We start from the raw sequence: 26,785 nt of genomic DNA, 5'->3' as shown, positions 1-26,785 counted from the left end.
TAATGATACATACACGCACACACGTACACGAACCGCACTCGTTTTAGGTTGGCCGTTCATATTGCAGATAAAACACTTAACTAATCAAATATCAGCCATATTGTGGACTCACTCTAGAATTTTTGCGAAAAGAAACGTTTTAATAAGGATGTAAGACAAGTAATCAGATAAAGGCTCACTTTTATTTACCTTATTGTCCATTAATTTTACAATGCTTATCGTCGTTATCATCATTAGCAATATCATCTTATGTTATCAAAAACACAATTTCATGTAGGATTTCTTTAACAATGGTATGTTGGATTCACTTGATTCTTTAACCACCATGCAGTTATGTATCGACAGAGTCAAACACAGAAAGGAATTTTAGCACCGGTTACAGTTTGATGCAAAAAGAATTGCAGAACCAAAACTGACGATATTTTCTCCCCCATCTTTGAAACTTAAAACTGGTCCCTCATGGACCGTTATCCTAAGCGTGGATGATTACTCTTTTACAGTCATATCCAAGCGAGGAGAACTAAAAAGTTACTCGTCCCTCGTTTTCTGACAATCAGTGCGGGGATTTAGACAAGTGCAACCCAGAGTTCACGGGTACTTAAATGGGCTGTCAACACCCTTTCGTCCAACTCTACCCACGATTATCCAATCGACCCTAACACGGCTTTGTTTCGCCAATATTGCTTCAATATGTTGACTCTGTGGTCTCTCTTTTCTTGGGGAGATCAAAGGAAGAAGAAAAACCGGACGGATGTGAGAGAAGGGAGTTGTATCAACCTCAGACATCGTACTTTCGACAACTCTTTGTTAGAACAAAAAGAGAAAGTATTCTATTTATTTGTTTGTTTATTTATTTTATTTATCAGTTGGAAGGATAAAGCCCTGGGATACTGGCTGAAGTTTTCCGAGAATTCTTGTAGTTTATAGAATAATGGAAACCATGAAGATGGTGATGATGACACACAAGAAGTAGGTCTCTAAATGTGTCTCGATCACATAAAAGTTACCATCTTTTCCTTCTTTAATTTTTAAGTTGACCTTCGTGATAAGGTTTGCGGCTTCGACAGTTGAAATAAAAAGATGCCAGTGATAAGCAGAGTAGAGCTCAAAATCAAAATCTGAATTTCGTGATCATGGTTAATGTATCGAGGTTGCAGAGATGCTGCGTAATCATCGACCTTTCCCTAAGTTCTCTTTTTCCATTAGAAAACCTATGTGTAAGGTTTGTCTTATTTTTTTACTACTACTATGCATGATACTACTACTACTACTACTACTACTACTACTACTACTACTACTATTACTACTACTACTACTACTACTACTACCACATACTGCTACTACTACTACTACTACTATTACTACTACTACTACTACTACTACTACTACCACATACTGCTACTACTACTACTATGACTTCTTCTTTTTCTTCTTTGTAAGTATGACGTACCTTCTACGCAGCGTCTTTTTTTTTTGGGGGGGGGGGGGGAGTGGGGGTAGAATTCACATTCATGGGCTGCAAGGTGTTGGCGGGACTGTTGCTAAAAATGTTACACATCACATTTTTTTTTTGGGGGGGGGGGCGGTTTGGAAAAAGAATCAAGTTACCTTGATGAGGACCATACTGCACATGCTGAAACGCGATTTGAGATAAGTAATAATCATTTATACTTTTCTCTCTCGATCTTGTGATATAAAAAAGTGAAAACGCTTTTCAAGACTTATTTCACGCATCACGCTGTCTATCTATCTATCTATCTGTATATCTATCTATCTATCTATCTATCTATCTATCTATCTATCTATCTATCTGTATATCTATCTATCTATCTATCTATCTATCTATCTATCTATCTATAACTATATGTTTCTTCTTTTCAAGTATCTATCTATCTGCTTATTCAGTTTATCTATCTATCTATCTATCTGTTCTAGCTCTATCTCTTTATCTCTATCAATATATCTGTTTCTGTTTTAATGCCGCCGGCAGCGCTGGATAAAAGACTACAACAGTTTGAAATGTCATATTAGGACAACGATATAGAGAAAATACAAAGAAAATTCCAGAAAAGCTCACTTTTGACAAAAATTACACATTTCTTTTACTTGTTACTGAGATAATGTTATGGGTAATATTATCATTCATCCTTTCTCTGAAAGAGATAAGTCAAGTAGAGCTCTTTCATCAAAGGAAAATGAAAATACAATGAAGTTTCTTTACATTTTCTTAATGTCATTGCCCTACTCTGACATCAAGAATTGTTGTAGCGTCTTCCTCATTTAATACCCAGAGGATGACGGCACATTCATTTGGCAAATCGCTTAAAAACTCATAACATTTGGACGAACTTTTCTCAAACTTCACTGATGTGCAGTTCAAATTATTTTCGCATTCACTGAATCCACAATTATATTTGGGGGTAAATTCCCCTTTAAATGGAAAACCATTTTTTTTTTCATCCTCACCGCCTTTCTCATCTCCTCCCACTCTTTTTTATCTTCCTTTACGTCAGATGACTCTTCTGAACTCCCTTTTACTCCCACCATTCTCTGGAGGAAGGAAGGAAGAGACGCTTTCGGAAAGGAGCGGAGGGGTCAAATCCGCGACAAAGCCGCTGACGACATTTCCATCACGCCGGGTTCCTACGCCGAGATTACGCCGAGAGAGCCCGCCGCCGGACGACAAAGCGAGGGGGTGATTTTAATGTAGAGCACGTGAGACCGGATTTAGTTCGGGGATCTTGTCGCAGTTCGGCGCAAGGGGTTTGGAATTCATATCGAGAGTTTTATCCTCCCTGCATTCAAGTTAGGGTGATAGACAGGACGCCGCGCTCAACTCGACACCTGAAAGAGAGATGTCTTGACTAAACTGTGACTTTAGGCTATGATGACAGGTGAAAGACGGGAGAAAAAGTGCAGATGAGCGGTCGGTCTCTGTGCATCGTCTGCTCAATGCCCTTCACTGTATATTGGAATCCCGCGCCGAGAGCCAAGTAGAAAGTATGTTAACCTTTCGCGAGCTACATATTGTATACATGACGAAACAAGTTCATCACCGAATAGGTCCATCGGGCTTTTATTCATTTTCAGTTTCTTGTATCGTCATATGATTATAAGCGTCAGGATGAAAATATCCGATTCCTGCTCTCACAGAAGGTTCAGTAATCATTTAAATCCCTTGCCATGTTAACTAAAATAATAATTTTTCATCGCATAGCGTTTCATGTCGCCTGTCCGTAAATATTTGAAAAGCTAAGCCAGTGTATCATTACAACAGGTCCAAATTTCTGATTGCGAACTACCAACGATTCGGTTTCACATTTAAATTTAGATCACAAATGTTCCGTTAGAGCCCTTGTTGTTGCTGCTAACAGCAATGGTGGCAACTAGATAAAACACAACCGTGAATAATGGCCACCTGACGATAGTCGTTTCTATGACATCTATACTCATGTCGACATTTAAATTTCCATGGTTACTAGAGATGATGTAACATGAGTCTTTCTTTCTTCTTTTGGTTCTGTCGCTGAATAAGGCCAAGCAAAACAAAAGAAGAAAAGAATAAGGAAATGGACAATGAATACACCGTTCTACTTTCGCAAGAGGAAACAAGTGATAAACTTGTCGTTTTCTTCTCAACGAGAACAAAAAGTATAACATGTATCTGTCATGTCTGTCACTGACAAAACGGCAATGTTATACGACGTCATCACATTGGATGAGTGTCCATGCGCTGAACGTGACAGCCAAGTCAAGTCACATCTAAATACATCGATAGCTCAGGATGTGATCGATTCGTCACGTGGTTTCCTTGCTATAAAGTAGGTCAGTACTATAGTCGATGATGACATGTAAAGACCGCTGCTGTGCTACTCATTCTCTTGATTTCACTCTCCCATTTCAAATGCAACGGCTCATCGCGGCACTCTGGACACTTGTTTTTCTTGTAACATTCGAGATTAATACACCGCAGTTAAGGAATAGTGATACAGTGATGTCGTTTAATTGATGAAAACTGGTTTTGAAATGGCTGAGATATCCAAAACAACGAAATCCTGATATACGGTGGGACCCGCCTATTATTAGGATCGCTTTGGTTTACTTTATTTTTGGATATCTCAACCATTTCAAAACCGATTTTCGTCTCAAATAAACTTTGAATTCCTCTTAGGATGGTATGCTCTTACACATTCCATAAAGCTGTTTCCAAGTAGGCCTATCTCACAAAAAGCTGAATACTCACCTCAACCGATACTATACTATTCCTTTAAAAACAACAATAACAAAATAATAATAATAATAATAATAATAATAATAATAATAATAATAATAATAATAATAATAATAATAATAATAATAATGATAATAATAATAATAATAACAACAAAACAAAAAAACTCCCCAAATTTCCTGCAGCATAATACTATTTTCACCACTCCACACAAGCACGTTCGGCGATGGTGCGTGCTACTATAACTGCTCCCATCACAAGAGTCGAGTTGGCTTGGTCATGTGTAGGTGTGTGGGTGTTTATTTCTATTTGCAGGAGGCTTGGGGATGATAAGTACGTGTAAGTCTTCATGGAACACAACATGTGGTCTGTAGTGAAGTGTTTGCAAGAATTTAAGTCACCGCCAAGCTCTGACAAAATGCCAATAATGCTCGTTTACCCTTTGTTTGATATTCTACATTTGTTTCACAACAACAACAACAACAACAACAAAGAATGCGCCTTCCAAATTCATCGCACTTTTACACTAAGGACTGAGTCAGAGGTTCCTAAAACCCTCTGACCATACACTGTAAGACAGCAAAAACTAGCATATCTTTAGTTAAATCAATTTTACAACAATGTACCAAAATCTGGAGTTCGCTATTTGAATCTTTTTATCTGAATTGCAAATTCTAAGAATGTTTTTCAATGGGAAATTTTTTGTTTCTGTGGCTATAAAGGGTGATTTGAAATTATTAGAATACTAATTTCCACACTCTTGACTGCATCTATACACAAACCAACCTTCTCAAGGCTTTTACATCTTGTGGCCACTTTTTTATCACTCTTTACTGAGAAGAAATCTTATCCTAAATTTCTGGCAAATTGTGAACATTTCAAAGCTTACAACTAAAATTTTTTTTTATCAGTATTCGGCGTCCTCATCAATAGGTTTAAAGTCGGGTCGCATTCATTGGCTCTTTACCGAAATGTGCTAAAACGTTCTTTTCTTCCTCTTCTTCTGTTATTCCTCCTCCTCCTCTCGCTCCTCCTCCTCCTCCTCCTCCCCTCCTCCCCCTCCTCCCCTCCTCCTCCTCCTCCCCCTCCTCCTCCCCCTCCTCCTCCCTCCTCCTCCCTCCTCCTCCTCCTCCTCCTCCAGCTGCTGCTCCACCTGCTCCTTCTCCTTCTTTTTTCTCCTCCTCCTTGTTTAAAAGAGGAAATCCACCCTAAAATAGATAAACTTCAAAAGAAAGAGAAAATTATTCCCTACAGGAGGATACACAATGACAAAAATCGGATAAGAAATAAGGAAGATACCATATTTTGAAATTTCAATTTTTTTTCGGAAAACATTTCTTGACCACTCCTTATGAATATCAAAATGATGTCATGCTCTCGCAATTTTTCATGTAGGTTATATCAAATTAGGAAAAATTATTAATTTTAGCTAAGACAAGTAAAAGCATGTTCCTATCATACCAATATATACCAGAGTTGTCATTTGTTCTTTTTATTTTGGGTGGTTTTAAGTCAAATTTTATACTCATACGGCTGAAATGTGAGAATTTTGTCATTTCCGTACATACGAAATGAATAAGAAATTGTGAGAGCATGTCATCGTCAACTGCTGATTTGAATATTCATAAGTACTGGTCAAGAAATGTTTTTCGAAAAAAGAAATGAAATTTCAAAATGTCATATCTTCCTTATTTCTTATCCGATTTTTGTCATTTTTGTATTGTTCTGTAGGGAATATTAATCTCTTTCTTTTGAAATCAATTCATTTTTGAAACAACAATGCTTTAAGGCAAATTTTCTTTAGGAAATATTTTTTTTTTTGCTTTTGCCCAGATTTTCACCGATCTGCTGAAACGTTTCTTCTTTTTTATAGATAACTATATATGATTCTCCTCCTTCCTTCCTTTAAGACAACATAATACGTTCAGGTGCGTTTTCTTTAAAGTTTAGCAGCATCACCAATGATCACCCCTCGTTCCGACGATCGAGTCAGGCAAGGACCAGTCAATCCGCTGTCACCTCTCCCATGGGCTCATCTTCTCGCCCACCAGCTCCACTGTCTTGCACAGTGCCGACTGCCGACATGCCGGGAGCATTAAAATGGGATCGCAATAAGCTAGAACAGTCGCCATGTCATGTGCAGAAGAAAAGTGCAGGAGAACACAGTGTGCATGAAGCTGAATGAAATATTATACGTAAGGAAATGAATAAACCAAACAATCTAAAACAAGCACACAAAAGAACGAAACAGTGATAACAAAAACATACAAACATAAACAAGACAAGACAATATTGTGAGAGCATTGAACATTTTTGATCTGTTGCATTGAATTTCTTCTGCTACGCTATTTCTCTTCTTTTTTTTTTTCCGATCTGAAATCCTTTGTTTTAAAGTTGCCGATTTGTCCACGTCTTCAAATTATGGAAAGCGATATCTTCACTTTTATTGTTATTTTTGTTCGATATTTTTTATAGTTTCGCTACGATGCCGGATGTACACTTCATTATTTCTGTATTGTGTCCTATACCTTTTTACTATTTTTTTTTGATAATATAGTTTGTATACCTTGTATTCTTTATTTGTTATTTTGATTGGTAGGCAGGTCAATGAGAAAGGTTTTATGCGATGATGTCACCATCTCAAGTAATGTGCATACAAATAATATGTTAGTTGCAGCCATTATTGCTGCTAAAGTGTGGAACTTTATAATCTCATTTTATAGCGTATAGAAAAATATTGCAATTGTTGTTTGATTTTATTCTATTCTTAAAGTCAGCTTGTTAATAGAGTGGAATTGCAAGTTGATTAAAAACCTTCGTTTTACTTGATATTGAAACCAGTGCTTTCATTGTTCCCATCCCTTTCTGTTGTACGTTTGGACAATAGCATTCGTTTGCCAGCCATTGTAGGGCATCATTAGCATTCCATTGTCAACCCTCAGGATGTGATTTCACTTTCCCTTTTCTGCCCTTTTATGCCCTCCATGTTTACACACCGTGTTTTATCTTTGCATGCTCTAATAATGGCTGAGTAAGAACGAGTCTATCTGCGCCGTCTGTTTCTATGGCAACGTTAACCATCTACCCACGATCTACCTTCCTGCTTGAACGTGAACATTTTTTTTTTCCTGCCCACAACGTAACAGAGAGCGCTGGATGTTCTAAATGGGCTACGTGAAATATTGGAGGGAAGATTGGATACCAAGTCCTTGCCCACCTGGTAAACGTTTCCGAGAATGTCTGGTTGCCTTCATCACCATCCCTGACGTGTCGCAGACGACACGGTGATTGTCATTCCGATCCCCCTCCCTCTGCTCAGTCACACATCATACCTTCAAGTTTTGAAATTGATGACTAACTTTGCAGGGAAGAGGGTGGGGGATGAGGCTAAGGAGGAGGAGGAGGAGGTGGAGGAGGACGAGTGGGGAAAAGGTGATGGATTAGCTCCGTGATTGCTGGATTGCCAGTCGACGTGATAATTGGAATGAAAGAGTGTCAGCGGGGGGAAGCGACGTGATGTCAATGGCTTGACCATGAGGAAAAAAAAAAAAAACAAGGGCTAGATTGCCCTCAGATTCACGCGAGCTGGATAGATGGATGCCTAACGACAAAGCGTCTTTATCGGTCATTCACACTCATTAGGAGATGTCGGAGCGCAGTTGCCAAGGAGGGCGCCCTTTACTCTACCACATCACGCCTTGTGCATCATCTTGTTCCGAAGTCCCGTATATGTAATGTATATTAATTTCATATCAATTATATCGCTTAATTGTACGTATATCGAGATCACCGGGCATATATTTTGCATTATTTGCATTTGAATAGATATTTAGAGTCACAGAACAAACCATTTGATGACATATCTTGCTTCAGTGAAGGATTAGCACTTTGGACTGATCTTTTTTATGTATGCCTATTATTGTTAACGGAGAGCTAATCTTTAGTTATCGTAGCATTAAAAGAAATTGGGAATAGAGGGAAGTAGAAAATTGAAACCCTACTTCAAGAAATGATTGATGGGTTGATTGATTAGATAATTAATGAGTTGATTGATTGAATGAATGAATAATTGGGTTTCGCTTCCAATCTGTCATTTTGATTATATTGCGAAAATGAAAGAAATAATTTAAAAAAAAATCGCACTGATATGTCACTTTTTAATCTGAAAGCACTGTCTTGATAGTTTGGAATGTTTAGCATCTTTTTTTTTTACGAAAATGGCGGGGTTAAAAATGTTAAAACAGAGACAAACATTAATAACAGAGAAAACATGGGAAAATAGAAGGAGAAGAGGTAAGAGGATAACAACAGAGGAAAGCAAAGAATAGGAGAAACAAGTCATTTGTGAAATCTGCCACATTTGTAAGCATAAGCATTTTGGGTATGCGTACAAGTGTCAAAATCATTTGCACACGTCTATTCTTGTAAAGAGTGAGTAGGATCCTGCTTAAAAGTGCAGCCTGTAATAATACTTGCAGCCATTTTATTCTTATGAATTCTATACATACGGTCTTCAATTTAATCATTATTTATTATTTTCATTAACAGTTCTATGATTATGACTATATCCGAATGAATTTTCATTCATATTCCATTTTCCTTTCTTGCGAAGTATATCATTAAAAGTGTGAAACATTACAAACTTTTTAAGTAGGGAATTTTTTTTTTTAGAAAACAAATGTACAGCACACAATGCTAATTACTTTTAGATTGTAGAAAACAAAACAACGACAAAACAGAACAAAAGAGAAAGTCATTCTAGATTGCAGATTCTGTCAAATTATATAGGGCTTACACAAGAATGCTACTATGGGAAAGAGACAATTCGAATGATTCGGAATGAAAAGTGTCAAGGTCAAAGTTCAACTAATTTTCAACCGGAAGTAACAGAACGTGAGAAGAGGATTTTTATAGTGATCTTGAGTTTTGTTTCTTGAAGTCATCCTAATTCTAGTTGGTGAGCCCTTTCTGTCTCACCATATCCCTATCCTCCAGCCACCCGACACCGAATCGCCCGTCTCTGAGAGAGAAGGCCCTGTCTACACGTCTCATTCTCACATCATCAAAAATTGTTTTCCTGGTGTCTTTTTGTTTTGCTTTTCAACCCCACTTTAAAACTTTAGAGTAGCAAAAAGTCGCATCGTTTTAGTCAAAATAAGTGTTTTGGGGAGAATGAGCAGCAATAATTCTGTCATTCGTTTCAATTTCGTTCCGGTTTTTTTTTTTTTTTTTTTAATGATATGCAATGTGAACTATATGCGAGAGGGGAACGACGCTTGCGGAAATATTGGATGAGGATGTAATGTGTCGTGCTCGACCTGCTTTCCGAGTTCGCTGAATGTTACACGGCATGTCGACAGCCACAAAAGAGATTTTATGCATCCATCAATGGGCAGGAAGCTCCATTTAAAAAAAAAGAGAAGGAAACATTAGCATCTACCTGATCGAGGTGTTAGTCATCAAATCATTTTCCTATATCAGTCGATTGAAACATTGTTGGCACTAAGTAGTGTAAGACGTGGCACGATAAATACGAGTAATTTGAAAGAAAATGGTTTATTCTTTCTGTAAGATATTGCTATTCATCTTCTCCATTTTAATATGAGATTGTAATAGCTGGGAATTCGTTAAGAAAGACCCATTGCATGCGTTTTAAGAGTTCAGACAGGTAAACAGGACCCTTGTTTTGTTTGAAAAGAACAATCACATCATTACAGAAAGTAAAATATACCCTTCTTTTATTTTGTTTGTCTTTGAAACAAAACGAACGTTTCATCGGATTTTTTTTCTTCTTTCGTTTTATGTAATATTCAATGAGGAAAAAACAACAACTAAAAAACAGTGGGCGTGGCTTGGGTTAGGTTCCAAAGATGTATTTATGGGATTCATGATTTATCGAGGAACAAGGATAAAATCTGAGTGGGCGTATGTAGTTACCGTTCGATGTCAGCCACATGTCTGATTGCTTTTTCTTTCTTTCTTTCTATCTCTCTTTCTGGTAATAACCCAAGATTTATATCTAGCGCAGATATCAGGAATATCAAATAGAGGTATGGTTGGTGTGGGATGGCGATATGAGCTTGAGCTATTGGAGAATAAGCAGAGGAAACGCATTCTTTACCAAAACTAAAGACTGCTGTTGACAAGGCAGCTTAGATCAACACAGTCTGTTAAAAGAGTGTTTATGGACGCTAACATGCGTTAACATGCAATTGTCTCTATTCAGCAGCAACACCATGGGAAACTAGAGACGCAATCTATGTTTACAGCATCATTGAGGCTTCATTTGAAGAGTTGAAAACTAGAAATCTAGGGTTAAACTGCAAAACGAAAAAAAAAAAATCAACTCCTGTGGGGAAAAGGGGGAAAGGACAGACTCTTTTCAACGTTCATCTCTTCTAAATTTGCTGCCATTAATGAAACTTTGACTTTGCCGAGGATATTACCGCGACTTGAGGTGCGGATTTGTCTGGGTAATACACCGATGATCGCTGGTGATCACCCGTCCAAACCGCGATCTCTCCGCTCAGCTCCCCCGAGCTCACGGCGAGCGAGCGAGGTGCTGACATACCCGCTGCGTGAGCTCAGCTGCAAACCATTGAGCACACAAGCTGTTATACCGCCCCCTTGGGACGAGATAACGGAAAGGGAGGCCCCCGTAATGAATCGAGAGGAGAAGGAGAGAGTGGCTTCAAAGACGTGATGAGTGAGAGAGGTTGAATAAGGTGGTGACACATGACCCCGTGACCCCTGGGTCAGGGTTGATGGGGAAATCAGGGACTTGATGGGGTGAATTGATGAATGTATTCGGGGCCGCTAAGCGACGGGGAGACTTTTGCTCGGCAGTGTGGATGTGACATTTGGGGGTTAGGTCGTAATTGCGGGAACGGAGGGGAGGAGGTTGACGATTTCCACGAGCCAGAACGAGCAAGTCGCAAAACAGAAATTGAAACTGCCAAGCCCTCTTTGGTCTCTTCCTCCTCCGAATGAAGACGAGGTGGGAAGAAGCTTCACTCCGACCGGACATACGGGTCACCGAGAGAGGAAAAAGAGGAAAAAGAGTCGACAGTCTGAAGCTATCGCATTCGATGATTCGGAGATGGAGTAGGCGCGGAAGGAAACGAAAAAGACAGCATGAAAAGTGTATGGGGATGGAGGAATGGGGGGGGGGGGGACTCTCTCCCACCCTTTCTTCCGCCTCCAGGTAATATGTCGTTGGTATCTAGCCTTTAGATAGTAAACACGGCTAGAGGCTAGGATAGATAACAGCGGTGTAGAAAGGGTTTCTCTCGTTGAAGCGTGGTTCCTATTAAGATATACCAAGTCGGGCAACAGTTATTCCATAATCATTATACTCCGTTGGACAACTTAAAGTTACCGGCAATTTCTTTAAGTGAGGAAATACAAAAGTGGCAATTTTCTGTTCAGTCATTACTTTATTACTTTATACCGGGAAGACAATTAAGGGACGAGATGGAATAGTAACCCTTTATATAACTCAGAAGATCGTTTTAAGAATACCATCACGTTTGTATTCGTAAGTAATGTATTTCAAGCTATCATTGGTAGTTGTAAAAGAGCCACACAGTATCTTACTTGACAATGATTCGGCATCAGGGATACATTCACATGCTAAATAGTAGAAGAAAGAGAGGATACAACAAGGGAGGTGCAGGGGATTACTGGTCTTCCGCTTTCTCTTGGCAGATCGCCAGCAATGGCGTAAGAAGGATGAACTTTGCGTATTATCGGAAAACAAAGACAACTCATAGCTAAAGACGAAATTCTCCTTCCTTCGACTTAACCCTTGACCGGAGTGGGAGAGCGAGAAAGAGGTTAAAAGATGGAGAAAGAGATCCAAGAAAGAATGGAGCATTGGGGGGGGGGGGGGGGACTTATTGGGTGGATGGAAGAGGAAGCTGTAAAAGTACGATAATGTTTCTCCCACTTGACGGCTTTCTCCGGTCCCTTGATAAAAGATATCTGTCGTCGGCAGCGTTCGGCTGGCAATTAGGTTAATTAGGTGATCCGAGTATCCTCTCGGATCACCTTCTGTATCTGTGCGGATTCTTTCTTCTTCTTCTTCTTCTTCTTCTTCTTCTTCTTCTTCTTCTTCTTCTTCTTTCTTTCTTTCTTTATTTCTCCCAAAAAATTGTGCAGAGGTTAGCTCAGAAAGTGCTATGCCTATCAAGTTCAAACTTATACCATGTATGTATCGTGTCCCAAAGACGACAGATCTTGTTTTGTGTTGTTTTCTGATCTAACCTAACCTCGCGATCTGTACACCTTTTGTATCACAATGTAAGGAAGAAGAAGAAGAAGAAGAAGAAGAAGAAGAAGAAGAAGAAGAAGAAGAAGAAGAAGAAGAAGAAGAAGAAGAAGAAGAAGATGATGATGATGAAGAAGAAGAAGAAGAAGAAATAGAGTAATCAACTCAAAGTACAAATATTAAATTCGCACTCTGGCTCATCACAGACGGGAGTGGTTTAATTCCATGCACCTACAACTGACAATACCAGTGACATCCGTAAATGGTTTCTAAAAAAATGAAATCATACTGAAAAGTTTGCTTTGCTCGGGTTTTTATTTTTAGTTTCCTTAATCGGATCCTTAGAGTGTGGGTTTTAACGTTATTACACCTGGAATCCACAATCATTTTCCCAGTCGAAAATGGCAAAATGACCTTAAAGAACGGATCAAACTATAGTTCCTCATCCCCACGGTGTTAGCCATTTTACCACTCGCATCACATCGTTTATTCAACGTGCTACTGTCATGGCTGTGTATGTTTGTTGAGTCATGAGTGCTGAGCAAAACATTATCTACAAGGCATAGACAAGGTCATGGAACGGTAGTTATTACCTTTTTCGATAAATCATGCATACATACGTAGTTCTACTATTGTTTTATGTTAGCTCATGGTTTGTTTACTTCAGTTTTTGTGGATATTCTGTGGAAAAAAAAATCTGGAAAAGATTTCACATGCTTGTCATCACTTTGACCTTGATCGAATCTCAGGTCACCTCCGAAGGTCACCACGTGACCTCCGGTAACGCCGACTGAACCAAGCAACCCGATTGATCCTCGCTGAGTGACAACGTTGTCAATTTGCTACGTGGTCAAGGGGGTCGAAATTAATTTTCCGAGCTGATTGCGGACACGTGGCATAATGTAGTGGTGCCGCTTGCCTATGGTTTGACGGATGATGTCCGTGAGTGGGATCGTCACGCTGTTTTCGAGAGCCTCAGAATAGATGGATGGGCAAACAATGTAAAGATGATGGCCTGCTCACTTGAAAGAACCTCAGTGTGAACGCGTCGATCTCGGCACGGAATATTGGTAGGCTGGATGGGCGGTAAAATGATGAGCGTGGAGATCTGGTTGCTGATGGTCTTGGAAAGTTGATGGGCATGGAAAGTTGATAAATGAAGGAAGGTGATGGACGTATACTGGATAGTAGGATTAAACCATTTGTAGGCCTATGTATTGAAACGAAATGGATTGATCACACTTAGTAGTCCATTTTGTCGTCATAATCAATTACTACAACTGAAAGAAATGCGTCCGAAAGGGCTAAATCGGGTATAGGCCATTGTGTTAAGAGTAGAAGGCCATACATTACATCTGATACAGCAAAAGTAAACTTGAACTTTCGCCCAATATTTCATTCTGTTTCTAGAATAATGGATGCTTATAATCAGTTTACGTAACATCGACTTGAGTATGTCTTTACTCTTTAAGCTTCCTAGTCCTAACGAGGTTTTTTTTTTTTACATTTTCATATCCGAAAGAATGTGAGTTTTATACATGAAAATTTGTGATGCTTCGAATGGGTACCACTTGACATTCATTTATTTCGCTCATTTCACCTTTGCAAAAGGCTAATTTCACCTTGGCGTTGGTGAAATAAAGCTGCACTTGGACGAATAATGCATTTGTCATGAATACAATCTAGTAGTAGGCTTGTAATTCATTAAAGATCATATATTACTACACATTTATGATTAGTCATATATCCACTTGTTTGTTTAAACGCAAGTATGTATATGCCGCTGTCGTTATTTTGAAGTTATTCAACCTGGAATTGCAGTGCCCAGAAAATTGAATTTTCATCAGATTTTTTGCACACGATCGACGGACAATAATTGTGAGGTGATAACATCAACTCAACTCATTTGCATATTCATAACAACTGCGCGAGAACTGTCTGAAAAATTAGCGAAACTTCACAGTTTCATAACTTCCTTAAGTTTTATTCGATTTTGAACAAATTGTCACTGTTGTGCTTATAAAATCCATTCTTCTTCTTCAGGTTAATTTTGTATCTGGTCCGAAATTGCCCTTTATAAGAGCAAACAACTCATGAACCCGGTTCCCTTGGCTAGCCATTATGCGTCGGGATTATAACGACTTTTTTTAAAGAAAAAAAAAATCATGTTAACTCTAAAATGCGATGCAATGCCCGTTTCAAACGGATTTACATGCGATCGCAGTCAACATTGATCCACAGAACAAGACAACGCGTAATCAAATCTTTCAGCTTGTAATGAAGAGAATGAACGTTCCAATGTTTACCACAAATTTTACTATCAGAATAGTTACCTTTCCTTAAAAAACAAACAAACAAACACACACACGAAAACTTACAATACAGTGGACACCCGTTATACCGAATTCCTCGGGACCGGTAGTTTTCTTTCTTAATACAGTGTACAGTGTATATCGAAATTTCGTTAAAACCGAACAAGTAAACAATAAGAAATATAGCGCGGATATTGTTGCGGCCTGAATTTATACTTCGTTGTAACCGGAATTTCGTTATAACGGTGTTCGTTATAACGGAGGTGCACTGTACCAAACTCAAATACTAAGTAATTATATAGTGTTTGGTTTTGTTGTACAGGCCAAATGTGCATTTAGGTGTGTAATCGCGACATCTCATTCAAGTTTCTCGGGAGTGTGAACGCTTCACAGTTTAGTCTGTAATAGGGATGTGAGGAAGGGGGGGGGGGGGGGGATGGTGAGGGAACGAATAAAATTGTAGTCCCTGCGGCGTAGAGATGGTGAACACATTACACATTTAAACGTACGTAAATAACTAAAGCGTAAAGTCACAATACATGAACCTTTGAGTTTATTCATGCTCATAAACGTCCACCTTTGCGTCGACATTTATTGACAAATGAGGTAACCTGACCAAGTGCCTTTATAAACAAAACTGGCTGTAAGTAGTGGTAGTAAAACACGCCAATTGGTTCTCGTAACCGGCGCAACAAGCACATCTGACGGACAGTACAGCAGTGTCAACCATTGAAAGCGCATATTATGCACAATGCAACCATTACCGCAGACAAGACTGCAAGACTCGTCGCCGGGAATGCGCGCGCGCTCCAATACATTGGCGACGTGCGTAAATCACTGCGTTATGAATGGGACGACAGGAGTGGGAATTCGTTGGCGCAAGTCTCCGGCCCAAGATTTACCTCCCTCCCCCTCTACTAGCTCTCCGTCTTCTATTCTGAGGAGACATTTCAGAGACGGTGACTTTTATCGCTCCATCGAGGAGGACTCGCTTGTCATCGGGGAAAGAAACATGATATTTTAACCTCTACAGCACAGTCATATTTATGAGAGCCTCCGCTGGATCAAGACAATTTTCTTCTTCTTTTTTTTTTAATATTTGGATTGCCCCCGCCCTCTTTTGATAGGAAACAAACTCAAAAGAAATACGAAATGCTTGGGAAACCCGTCTTTTCGTTTCTTCAGTAGTCGGAGGTGTACGTGCTATAGCAACCGGGTTTCCATGAGGCACCAAGCAAAAAATGTGCTTCTTTAACTTTTGTCTCGGTATTCTGATATCATTGACATTACTGAAGTACGTGTTTGCGCGTGACTACGCAATTATCATGCAGTTATTTTTAGGAATGCTTTGCATGTAACACATATTTAGATAACTAAATATACACGTGATCCTACACCACAAAACCACCATTTCCTTTCATATTGGGCTACTCCACATCTCTCTTTTGAGCCACCAAAATATCAAAGATTTTAGTGGCCTGAATTACGTATGTGTCAGTAAAATATTATAGCATAGTAAAATGGACATCTATGAGCACCAACTTGGCCCTCTATGCTCAGAAAAAATAAAATTCAACAGAAACTTCCTTGCTAAATTGTCAGCATTCTTGTAAAGGCCTACATATTGTGTATGTTTTTTACACTGACTTTTGCTATGTCAAACTATCATGCACACAGGACAAGTAAAATGACAATGAGAACCTTAATGACAATATCAAGAAATGATTTGACAATGATAACATTGACAGAAAGATATTATTCAGAGGGGTGAAGGTTCAGTTGTGAGTTTCTTCACCGTCTCCCTCTACAAATTAAATTTGTTAAGATCGCAACTGCTGATCTGTAAATTAACAAACATGTCGGAAAAAAGGAACCAGTGGGACTCGAACCTGTCATCTAATGCTTTCCGGGCAGCGACACTACCACCAGGCTGTCCCTGGTTGCCGGCAGTGACACGATGAACATGGAACATGGAACAAATACCCACGCTCCGAAGCGTCAGAGCTTGGGTATTTGTTCCATGTTCATCGTGGCAATGATCTTGGACAGAATGTGTTCGTAAAACATGCTCAATTTCACCTTTATCTGATAATATCTTCATTGTTGTTACTCCGCTGGTTTACACCCTGTTTTTTGTCCCATTCATCCCACAGCTAGCACGGTTTGGTGAAGAAGCGCTTGAATAAACCCTACTTCAGAGCCTCTTTTCTTGGGTCACACTTTTCCAGAATGTGTGCTTTCTTTCCAATATTTCAATAGGTTTCAATAGGAGAGTCCATTTCAGTTGAGCTTTACATCATTTTAAAGCTTCGAGTGTGTTTTTTCAGTAAAAATCCTTGTCTGGCAACTTTTTGTTGGTTTTGTGATGCAGGGTCACATACGCACTTGGGGTCAACTTGACTGATCTTGTTTTTGCTTGTTTGTTTGCTTGTCTGTTTGCTTGTTGTTGTTGTTGTTGTTGCTGTTTTTAGGGGGGTTGTCACGGAGCTCTCAATCTTCCTATTTTTGTCACTTATAATGGAGGGTGAATCAGTGGGCTTTCACTTAACCATTGAGGATGAGCTGATTTTGCTATAGCACACAATTCCCACAGACAACTGCACGAGTATACTCAGGAATAGTCTTCAACAGGTTAAGAAAACCTTCAAAGCTTCTTTATTTTTTGTCAAAAGTAGTAAGTACTCTCACATGCTTGAATTTCCAGTATTCATTTCGATAAGTGGGGTGAGAATTGAACATATTGAGGAGTTGACCATCTAATAGTCGAGAATCTTCTTTTTCTCTCCGAATCTGAGCTTAAGGAAAGGGACAGGCACTGATAATTCAAAATCGGGGTGTTGTATCTGGTCACGTCAAGGGTGAATATAACATCAGAGTTCTAATAAAGTCTTGACTTCAGGTGCTTAAGTCCCCAGTTATAGACATGCTTCCATGTGGAACACATAATGTTGGTTTAATCATTTAGAACGTACATTCCTCAAAAGGTGAGAGGCAACACTGAATGAGTATGGCATCGACGCATAATACATTTGTCTACGCTGAAGTACATTGGGATTCCCACATTTTGTACATCACTCCAGGACAAAATCCTCTGCAACAAGTGAGAATCTACTGGAAGCGCGGCACATGCAATATTACAATAGCGCACAGGGTTACGACTGCTTTGTAATAAACGGCAGTAAACAATTTCCTGCAACACTGGTCCAGCGAGGTGGGTGGAGCCGAGGGAAGCCGAGCCTACTCTCCAACTTCCTGCGGACCATAGGTTGCTACACTGTACCATCAGTGCGACAGGTGTGCCATTATTATCTCAATGGCAATTCCAAGCACATATCTAAGAATATGCGTGCGCACACAACCCTCGCGAGAAGTCCTCTGTACACATCCATGTCTCCACTGAGTCTCTTGCTTGGATGCTGCATGGTGTCCATTCTATTCACGCCAGTCTTTGCTAATGGTCTTTGCTAGCTGGAGTAAGCAATGTACTGAGGCTGCACTTTGGCAACTTTTCGTGGCTGCTTGTCGTGAGTCTTTGGACAGATCATTTCACACCAGCTGATTGGAATCATTGGAACACCTTGGTACAGGGGGAAATGCAATAAAAAAGACACAACCAATCATTTCATTATCTAACTGGACAAATGCTGTAGTTCTCTTTTGAAATAAATCATTCAGAATATAAATAGGGTGTTCAAGGTTGCTAGGTTGGTACTCCAAAGTCACCAATACAAAGTCATCAACTTGTGCACTGCATGCATTGAGACACAATGCCAGAAATTTTGGACCATTATTACATTGTGGTGTAGAAGATACATGTACCAGTGATCATATTATATTCCACGCCTTGCCTCACAAAGTTCAAGCTTGATTGTGTGCAAAACATCCAACCAGACAAGCAGCTATCCCATGATTGCACACGGTACACATAGCAGGACATGGACACTACTACATTCATGGCAGGCTGGCATTACTGTGACATGATTTCCAATTGCAGCAATTGTGAAACACACTCTGCATAGCAACAACTAAGGTACCCTACTCACCAGCTTCACTTTTGGCCAAGACAACACCCAGCTCATTCTCTGCCGTAGTCAGGAGGTACGACTGTGCATCCCCAAGAGACAGCTGAGGCCACTTGTTAAGGTGACAAAAGGTCATTGAGGACAAAGTGTAACCAAAGCAGTTCACTCCCTTCCCCTCTTCTATTCCCCTTCCTTTGTGTTTGTGTATTTTGGTGGGAGAGCTATTTTAAAAGTTTATCTCACCCTGAGTGTACTTGTATGTCATGTTTAAAATTCATCTTGTCAAAATATGAGAAGCCCTCATACATCAACACCAATTAGTCCAGATAGACAATTCAGCAATTTTAATTTCAAGGCTGATGTTGTGATTTAAATTTGTAAAACTGTAACTCATAACTCACTAAAGACTTCAAACATCTTCTTGAAGTTTGCACTGAACTTGTGAGGAACCACCTTCTAATGAAATATACACAAGCTTCGTATGGATTCCCTGTATGTTACAATAGGATTATCAAATTTTTTGAAATTGCAATAGAAAACTTTCTGGCCAATAAGTTGTAAGTGTGAAACCATCTCTCCAAACTTCCACTTCACCTTCAAAGAGGGCTCAATTGCAAATCACAGTTGTTAGGTACACATGAACCTCCAATATGAGGATTCCATTTTTCAATTTTTTTTTTTTTTGTTTACGTTTGTTCGTCTGTTTGGCAATAACAATGATGATACACAAAATATTCAGCAGATCCATGAGGTATTTACTTCCCCAAATATTGCACAGAAAATATCTTCGATACAATAGAAAGTGCGATAAAAGTTTTTGAACATGGAATTCCCAATTCAGGCATTTCAAATTGTTCCACTTTCATAAAACACAAATAACAACACAAGCAGTAAGAAAGTAAGTTGTAATATCAAACATACTAAAAAAAAAATAATTTCAAAGTGAGATGCAGTCATGAGTGCATGAGATTAGGCATTTAAACATTATAGATTAATTCAAAATACTACAGGTATATCAACATTCTTCATAATATGAGTACAATTTTTTTTTTTTTTTGAAAAGGGGCCGGAGCTTGCGATCCTTGCAGAATCTTCATCAGAGGCAAGATTCTCCTAGGACTGAAAGCTCACACCCCTTTTGACTTCACTTTACACTCCATTGGTTTACCACTATTGGATAAGCAGTTTTCAACAACTTTTTCTGCAACAAATTTTTAATTTCATAACATTCTTTTGTTTTGGTATTCCACAACTATTAGTTTTTTGGTCAATTTACCTATTTTCCAGCCTATCTTAATCTATTCTTTTTTATTTCATTTCTGTGGCTTCTGTAACTCTATCAGGGTAATGTGATTACTTGTGACACATCAAATAAAAAACAAGAGACCCAATGGGTCTAGCACTCACCTGAGTATTATTGCAAGTTCATTTTCCATGCATTCTTGCAGACAATGAAACATATTCTGTATGCATCTCGTAATTTTCAAAAGTTGAATTGAACCTTGGGGATAATGGTTAATTCTTCCTCAAATTATTCCCCCTCAATAATATTTCCTAATTATTTCAAATGGCAAAGGATACAACTCGGGCTAAAATGATGTCTCCCGGTCTGAACGACTTGTGGACTTCCACTTTGTCCTTCTCCGTGGCCCGGATGTCCTCTTTGCGAATCATTCCCCGAAAAGTGGATGTTAGCTGGACGCCTTCCACGCTAAGGATGTCACAGCGGCAAAACTTGGATGTGATATTCACAGCCTGTGGTTGATGGATGCAAAATAGGTGTAGAAGCATTGGTCTAAAAAGTCAAGATTGACTGAGAATTCCAATTATGGTTGAATTTTCTCAACAAATGTTATGATATGATGGTCCTGGGTCAAAGATCACTAATATGTTAATTGCACCATAACTATAAAACAATTTATGATTAAAAAGACAAAAGAAAAAAAACTGCACCATAAAAAAAAAAAGATTTTACACACATCCAAGAATTATCATCCACTTTCAAATCAAATGCCTTGATTCATAACAACTTGATTTGAAAATGCTCAAAAATTTCATGGGGGGGGGGGGAACAGTACTCTTCAATACTGTGTACTTCTGCTTTTTCCTTTCTCACTACTTTTTTAATGCAATTTTCAAATGTTTTGACCAATGTTTTTCAAAGAGAAGGACAAACAAACATTATGAATAGATCAGTACATGAATAGAGAGATAAATAGATAAATTGCGAGAGAGAGAGAGAGAGAGAGAGAGATAAAGAGAAAGAAAGAGAAAGATGATGTACATACCTTACATGTTACTAAAGAATTCTGCTGTGGAACTGTTGTCTGTACTTCTTCTCGCAGAACAGTTAACTCTGGAAGCTAGAAAAGCAAACTCGGGTAAGGGATTTTTCTAAAACTCTCAAAAATAACAAAAGATTTACAGGAGACAAAGCAGAAAGCATTGATACAACAAGCACTGTTAGTATGCTCCTCAATCATATCTACTTGTATTAGCTGTTCTAGTGTACCTCAAGCATTATGAAGGCAATTTATTTGATATTTTGAGTGTAGGGTATTATGCATTTCCATCTTTATTACATTTATATATCAGTCAACTTCTGTGCTGATTTATTTCTTTATCAATTCTAACTAAATGTCTTCTTTTCATATAATTTCTTTCTTTTCTGAGAGAGTACTGATCTCCACTGAACTACAATGTAATTTAAATGCTGAATTTTTTGGATAAAGTATTCTTGTATAAAAGATACTTGTATTGCCGACTAAAAAACAAAACAAAACAAAACAAAACAAAACTGTGTTATTAATGTTGTGATAGTTCATATGAGTGCTAAATTATGAAATATTTCATGTTTGTTGCTGGCAGTTACAGTGAAAGCATTCTGGATTACAGAATGACTGTTCTAACCCCCCCCCCCCCCCCCCAAAAAAAAAAAAAACAAAAAAACAAAAAAAAAAAAAACAAAAAAACCCAACAAAAACAAAAACAAAACAAAACAACAAAACAAAGCAAAACAAAACAAAACAAAACAAAGCAAAACAAAACAAAACAAAACAAAATAAAAACAGAAATGCCCAAGACGTGTGGAATGAACAACAAATACTGTACTGTACAACAAAACCCCAAACATTCAAATATTCTTGTACTCTAAATTGAATCGTACATGCCGTTTTTAGAAATCAAATAAGTAATATGACACTGCATGAACTACAAAATGGGAAGAGTAGGGTAGGATATGCATTTCAGATTGTAGCTGGCATATAGATGTCTAAACTGCACAAAATGCAGACCAATGATATTTACTTGCGGGGGGGGGGGGGGGGGTGTGCTTTGAACACGCACGATACTTAAGACTATTATCATCAATTTATCTTAAAATTATAGCCTTCAATATTTTTTTTTCATATCATTTCATTATCTGATGCCACTCAAGAGAATTACGGTTGATTAAATCATACTTCTCACCTCCTGTTCAGTGTTGTGTCTCGTACACACATGTCCTGCCAGACTAGAGTAGATGAGCCCATGCTTGATGTATGTGCCTGGACCTGAGTGATATTCACTCTCACCTGCAAGCCGCTCTCCTACAATTTCGTAAAATGCATTGAGAGCACAGTGATATTGACTGTAATAACCTTCCATAAATACATATTGTAATATAAAAAGAGCAATTCTGCGAGGGGGAACAGTGGGAACAGTGATATTGACTGCAATAAACTTCCATAATCCCTTAAAAAAGAAAAGAGTGCCACGTAATTCTGCAAGGGGGAACAAAGACATACAATGTTTGTAACGGTACATACCTAATGCACTAAAATGCAAAGCGATACTACAGATAGTGGTAATGAATGCAAACTGCTCAGAATTGACATTGGGATTGAGTGAGGACGTGCATGGCAAACACACACGTTTTAATAGCCCGACCAGACGGCGTGCTCCGGCATCTCGCATCGGCGACTGGGCTGTGTATAGTTAACATATGATGTGATGCACTTTGTGGTCATTTTATAAATTATAGAAGAGGGGGGTTCCAGCTAGATTAACCATCATTTTGTTAAAAAAATGTTATCCAGAGTGGTCCAGCTATTAAAGCCAACCTCCCTCTTTGAGTCTTGCTTGGTTCTCACAAGTCTTGATCTTACTGATCATTTTAAAGTCAGTGTGAATTGCATCCTACAAACTAATAGCCATTAATCATGAGAGCAAGCGAATTCTAATTCATAAATATTCTCAGTAGATCTAGATCTACACAGTGCTACTAGTTAGGGTTATTAAATGAAGATGAACGCAATTGCATACACAATATCCAGTATGTCGGACTACACAAGAGCATGGCTTGGCTACACTGCTGCAACATGGAGGCGTTAAAAGACATGGCTTGACTTAAATACATCTACAATATTGTTCAAAAAAATTAATCTAGGTCTCACTTCAACTCTGCGTTAAGAATGAGTATTTTCTATCACTTACCAGGAATGCACAGTTGACCAAGTTTTGTTACGTTGGTGTCTTCCATGGGCGCTGCCATTGTTAATGCATGGCTAGTCTGTATTTCAGACCGCGCGTGCTTTCATGCAGAGCGCAATCTGGTCATCCGCCAGGTTAACCGCTGACGATGACGTAGATGATAAAGATTACAATTGTATTAAATGAGGACTCCTTTTGCATAGGGCTCGTTCATGACTGATTACACCAAGGAGGCAGCTCGCGTAGTACCTCCTTGATTACACTGGGAGATGAAGAAATACTGTATCGGAGCTGCCATGAACTGATGACACAAATAATCTAATTTAATTTAATTTAATTCTGACAGTAGATGTTGTCTATCTACATGTATGTGTCTAGTAGTATTGTTCATGTATTTATAACTATTCTATTTTTTTATTACTATAATTTCTATGTATTATTATTATCATTATTTTATTTTGACATCTGATGATGACACCCATGGCTCACACACAATCTTCTTTCATAGTAGGCTTATACTTTTCATTCCAAGCCCCTACACTCTGCCCTCTTTTCCTCTCTTTTTCTCCTTCCATTCCTTTCCTTTTCCCCCTTTTCTTTGAGATGATCTCAATGCAGCCCTGAGACTTCAAATTCCACTACCAAATCAGTAGCTCTACATACAAGACACAAGATTTCTGACGCTTTACGATGACATACTTGGGGTTCAACCATATGCGTCAAGTCTCACACCTCAGGCGTGAGACTCAAGTCTCAGGGGTTGGTCTCTCTTTTAATAGTCTCACACGCCTGTCATGCTTTTTCTTGTGCCTCACAAAGATATAATAGTATGCCCAAAACATACACCATGTGTATTGTGTACATGTACACACATGCACACACACCCAAAATCCAGAAAATGGATTTCCCACCATCTTGACATCTCTGGGTTCAGCAACAAGTATAACCCTGAGCAGCTGCACTAAGATTAAAATACATGTATATCACTCTCCATCTTAATGTATTATCATGATTGCCAACATCATCATCATCATCATCATCATCACCATCACCACCATTATCACTATTACTGTATTATTGTTTTCAATTAGAAATGGTTTGGAATCTGGATTAACCCTATGGGCTATTTGAGACCAAGTTTTTTACTAAGGGGGGTCAATTTGACCCCCCCTTCAGATCTCGGCCGCTGATGGCGCGATTGCCGCAAAATTTTGCCTGAACATAATAGAGCCGGATGTCGACTACAAGATTACACGGTCATACAATACACAAAATATTGATTTTCTACTTTGAGTAAATTAATTATGCAAATTTATGCATGAAATCATATTTTCACCTGCAAGTCCACTAAAAAGACTGAAGGATTGCTAAATTTTTTGTGTCAGAATTCCTCAAGACACATTTAACAATTTTCTTGTAAAAGAATAGCACAATCAAATTCAATTTCTTTTGTGTTTTATTGTTTTGTTAATTTCTTATATATTTTATTGTTTTTTCGTCCTTTTGTTTTCTATTTTTTTCCAAAATTTGTTGCAGGCACTCTTTCAAGCTTATCTACATTAGAATTAATTAATTTCAATGATTTAAAGTTGATATAATCTAATTTATGTCAAATCAACAACAACAACAAAAAAACAATTTGCCTTGGATTTGCACACGATATCATGAATTTGAGCCGTTTTTGGGTTGACATGCACATGCAAAATATTACGTAACTTCAGAACAGTGTGCCCGGTCGTCGCAAATTTGGTCTCAAAATATGCGGGAGACTTCAATGAAAAAAGTTATGAAACGACGCAGCAAAATCTTTGCGCATTACAGAATCGTGGCGCAAAATGTCGAGGGGGGTCAATTTGAACCACCGGTTAGAATAGGGTTAACAACTTCCACAAGATCATCAATCATTCATGACGAAATTCTTGTAACCATAATCCTTGAGAAGAGCTTTAGTTGTGAATGACAACAGAACTGGAAAAACAAAAATAGTATATCACTCGTGTTCTAGTGATAGTCAAAACAACTTCAATTGTTCATTTCTGAGTGAGATCATTATACATTTTAACCCGTTGAGGACGAGTCTTGAGTATACTCGGGCAGGTGTCTATGGGAAATGCGTGTTGTGTAGCAAAATCAGTCCTTCCTCCACGGGTTAGTAGACTCATGCTTTACTGAGCTCCTTGCTATGCACTTAATTTCAAATGTCAACCTGCAAATATAAGTTACATGAAAAATCCACACCCGAGTCAGACGGATTTCACAGAGGCAGAAACTCTGCAATTGATCCATTCCAGAGGAGCACCCTCCTTTCTTTGATACACAAAACTCTCCTCACCAATGGAATTATGACACAAAAACAGAACACAGGTTGGGTAAATATACATGGTATGTCTCATTTATTGCAGTACTGACATTTAACATCCATTTTTTTTTTTAATAGAAGTAATATGAGCTAGTATATTCTCTTTTTTTTACCCTCACAACAGGAGAACATTATACATCTTACTGTGGTTAATAAAACATTATCTATGAAGCTAAATATTCTTTGCATCCACTGATTAACAATATAATACAACCCATCACTTTCCATCCCCCATCTAGACAACACATAGCACAAAAATATGCATGCACATTTTTCTCTCCAAAAGTTTCGTTTAACATGCTTGTCTTTTTTGACAACCGTAATCATTTCCTACCTACACAGGGCCACTAAAATACCATACTCCGAATCACATCCCCCCAGAGAGAAGAATAATTCTAAAATCTGGCTCACGCTGGAATGTCTAATCGCACATTTCTCCCACACAAATCAAGATTCTGCTGGTGAACAGGACATTGCTCCATGGACTCTAAAATATAGGTTACCAGATCAAAATCTGCACACATTTTGGGCTAAAACATCTTCATGGCTTCACTACTGTGCATGTGATGATAAATAAAAAGGGAATACCACAAGCAAGTCACCAACGTTATTATTCTCATCTGGATTTGCTGACGATTGTCAACTTTGCATCGCTGTAATAATTTGGCATGGTTGTATTCATATACAGTTGTATTAGCTATTGTAGCATTTGGTTTGAAGCATTAACACTGAGAAAAATGAATAGACAAACAGTTGACTTGCGCTGCTAAAACAAAAGTTCTTGAAACTAAAATGCTGTTGCGCAATTTTTCTTCAATCAAGCTTCCTGCTTGAGAGGATGGAGTCAAACAGGTCCCGAATGGGCCGGCAGAGCACAGCTTCTTCAGTCACAACTGGGGGCAAACCAATACAAAGCATACTGGACTCCACTGTAGCATCCAAACTATAAGGATTCTACAGCTCAGACATGTAAGTTTGTCAATACTAACCAACACTATAATATCTATGGCATCTCTTGGCACAAATTGGAAAAGCATTTACATAAACATTCCACATGAACTAGAGGATATTAGACAAAGGAGCAGAAATGCACAAAACCAAGCTTCTATTTGCAACTATGAT

The 26,785-nt window shown here is 38.5% G+C and overlaps 1 protein-coding gene across 1 annotated transcript; it reads right to left on the bottom strand.

Annotated features, from left to right (window-relative positions):
* Positions 1-18,068: 18,068 nt before the first annotated feature.
* LOC139715685 (exosome complex component CSL4-like) lies at positions 18,069-23,365 on the bottom strand. The gene is made up of 6 exons (XM_071627234.1): positions 23,308-23,365; positions 22,303-22,421; positions 21,123-21,197; positions 20,416-20,589; positions 18,856-18,937; positions 18,069-18,389 (listed from the first exon to the last, which is right to left on the bottom strand). Exons 1-6 carry the CDS (start codon positions 23,363-23,365, stop codon positions 18,277-18,279), a joined length of 621 nt encoding a protein of 206 aa, XP_071483335.1. The 3' UTR covers positions 18,069-18,276.
* Positions 23,366-26,785: the final 3,420 nt, after the last annotated feature.

The sequence above is a fragment of the Diadema antillarum genome, unplaced genomic scaffold (genome assembly GCF_040938485.1).
Source record: "Diadema antillarum isolate AM-2024a unplaced genomic scaffold, OU_Dant_1.0 scf00000053, whole genome shotgun sequence".
Lineage (NCBI taxonomy): Eukaryota > Metazoa > Echinodermata > Echinoidea > Diadematoida > Diadematidae > Diadema > Diadema antillarum.
The sequence above is the reverse complement of the archived record's forward strand: the minus strand, read 5'-3'. Positions and strand labels throughout refer to the sequence as shown.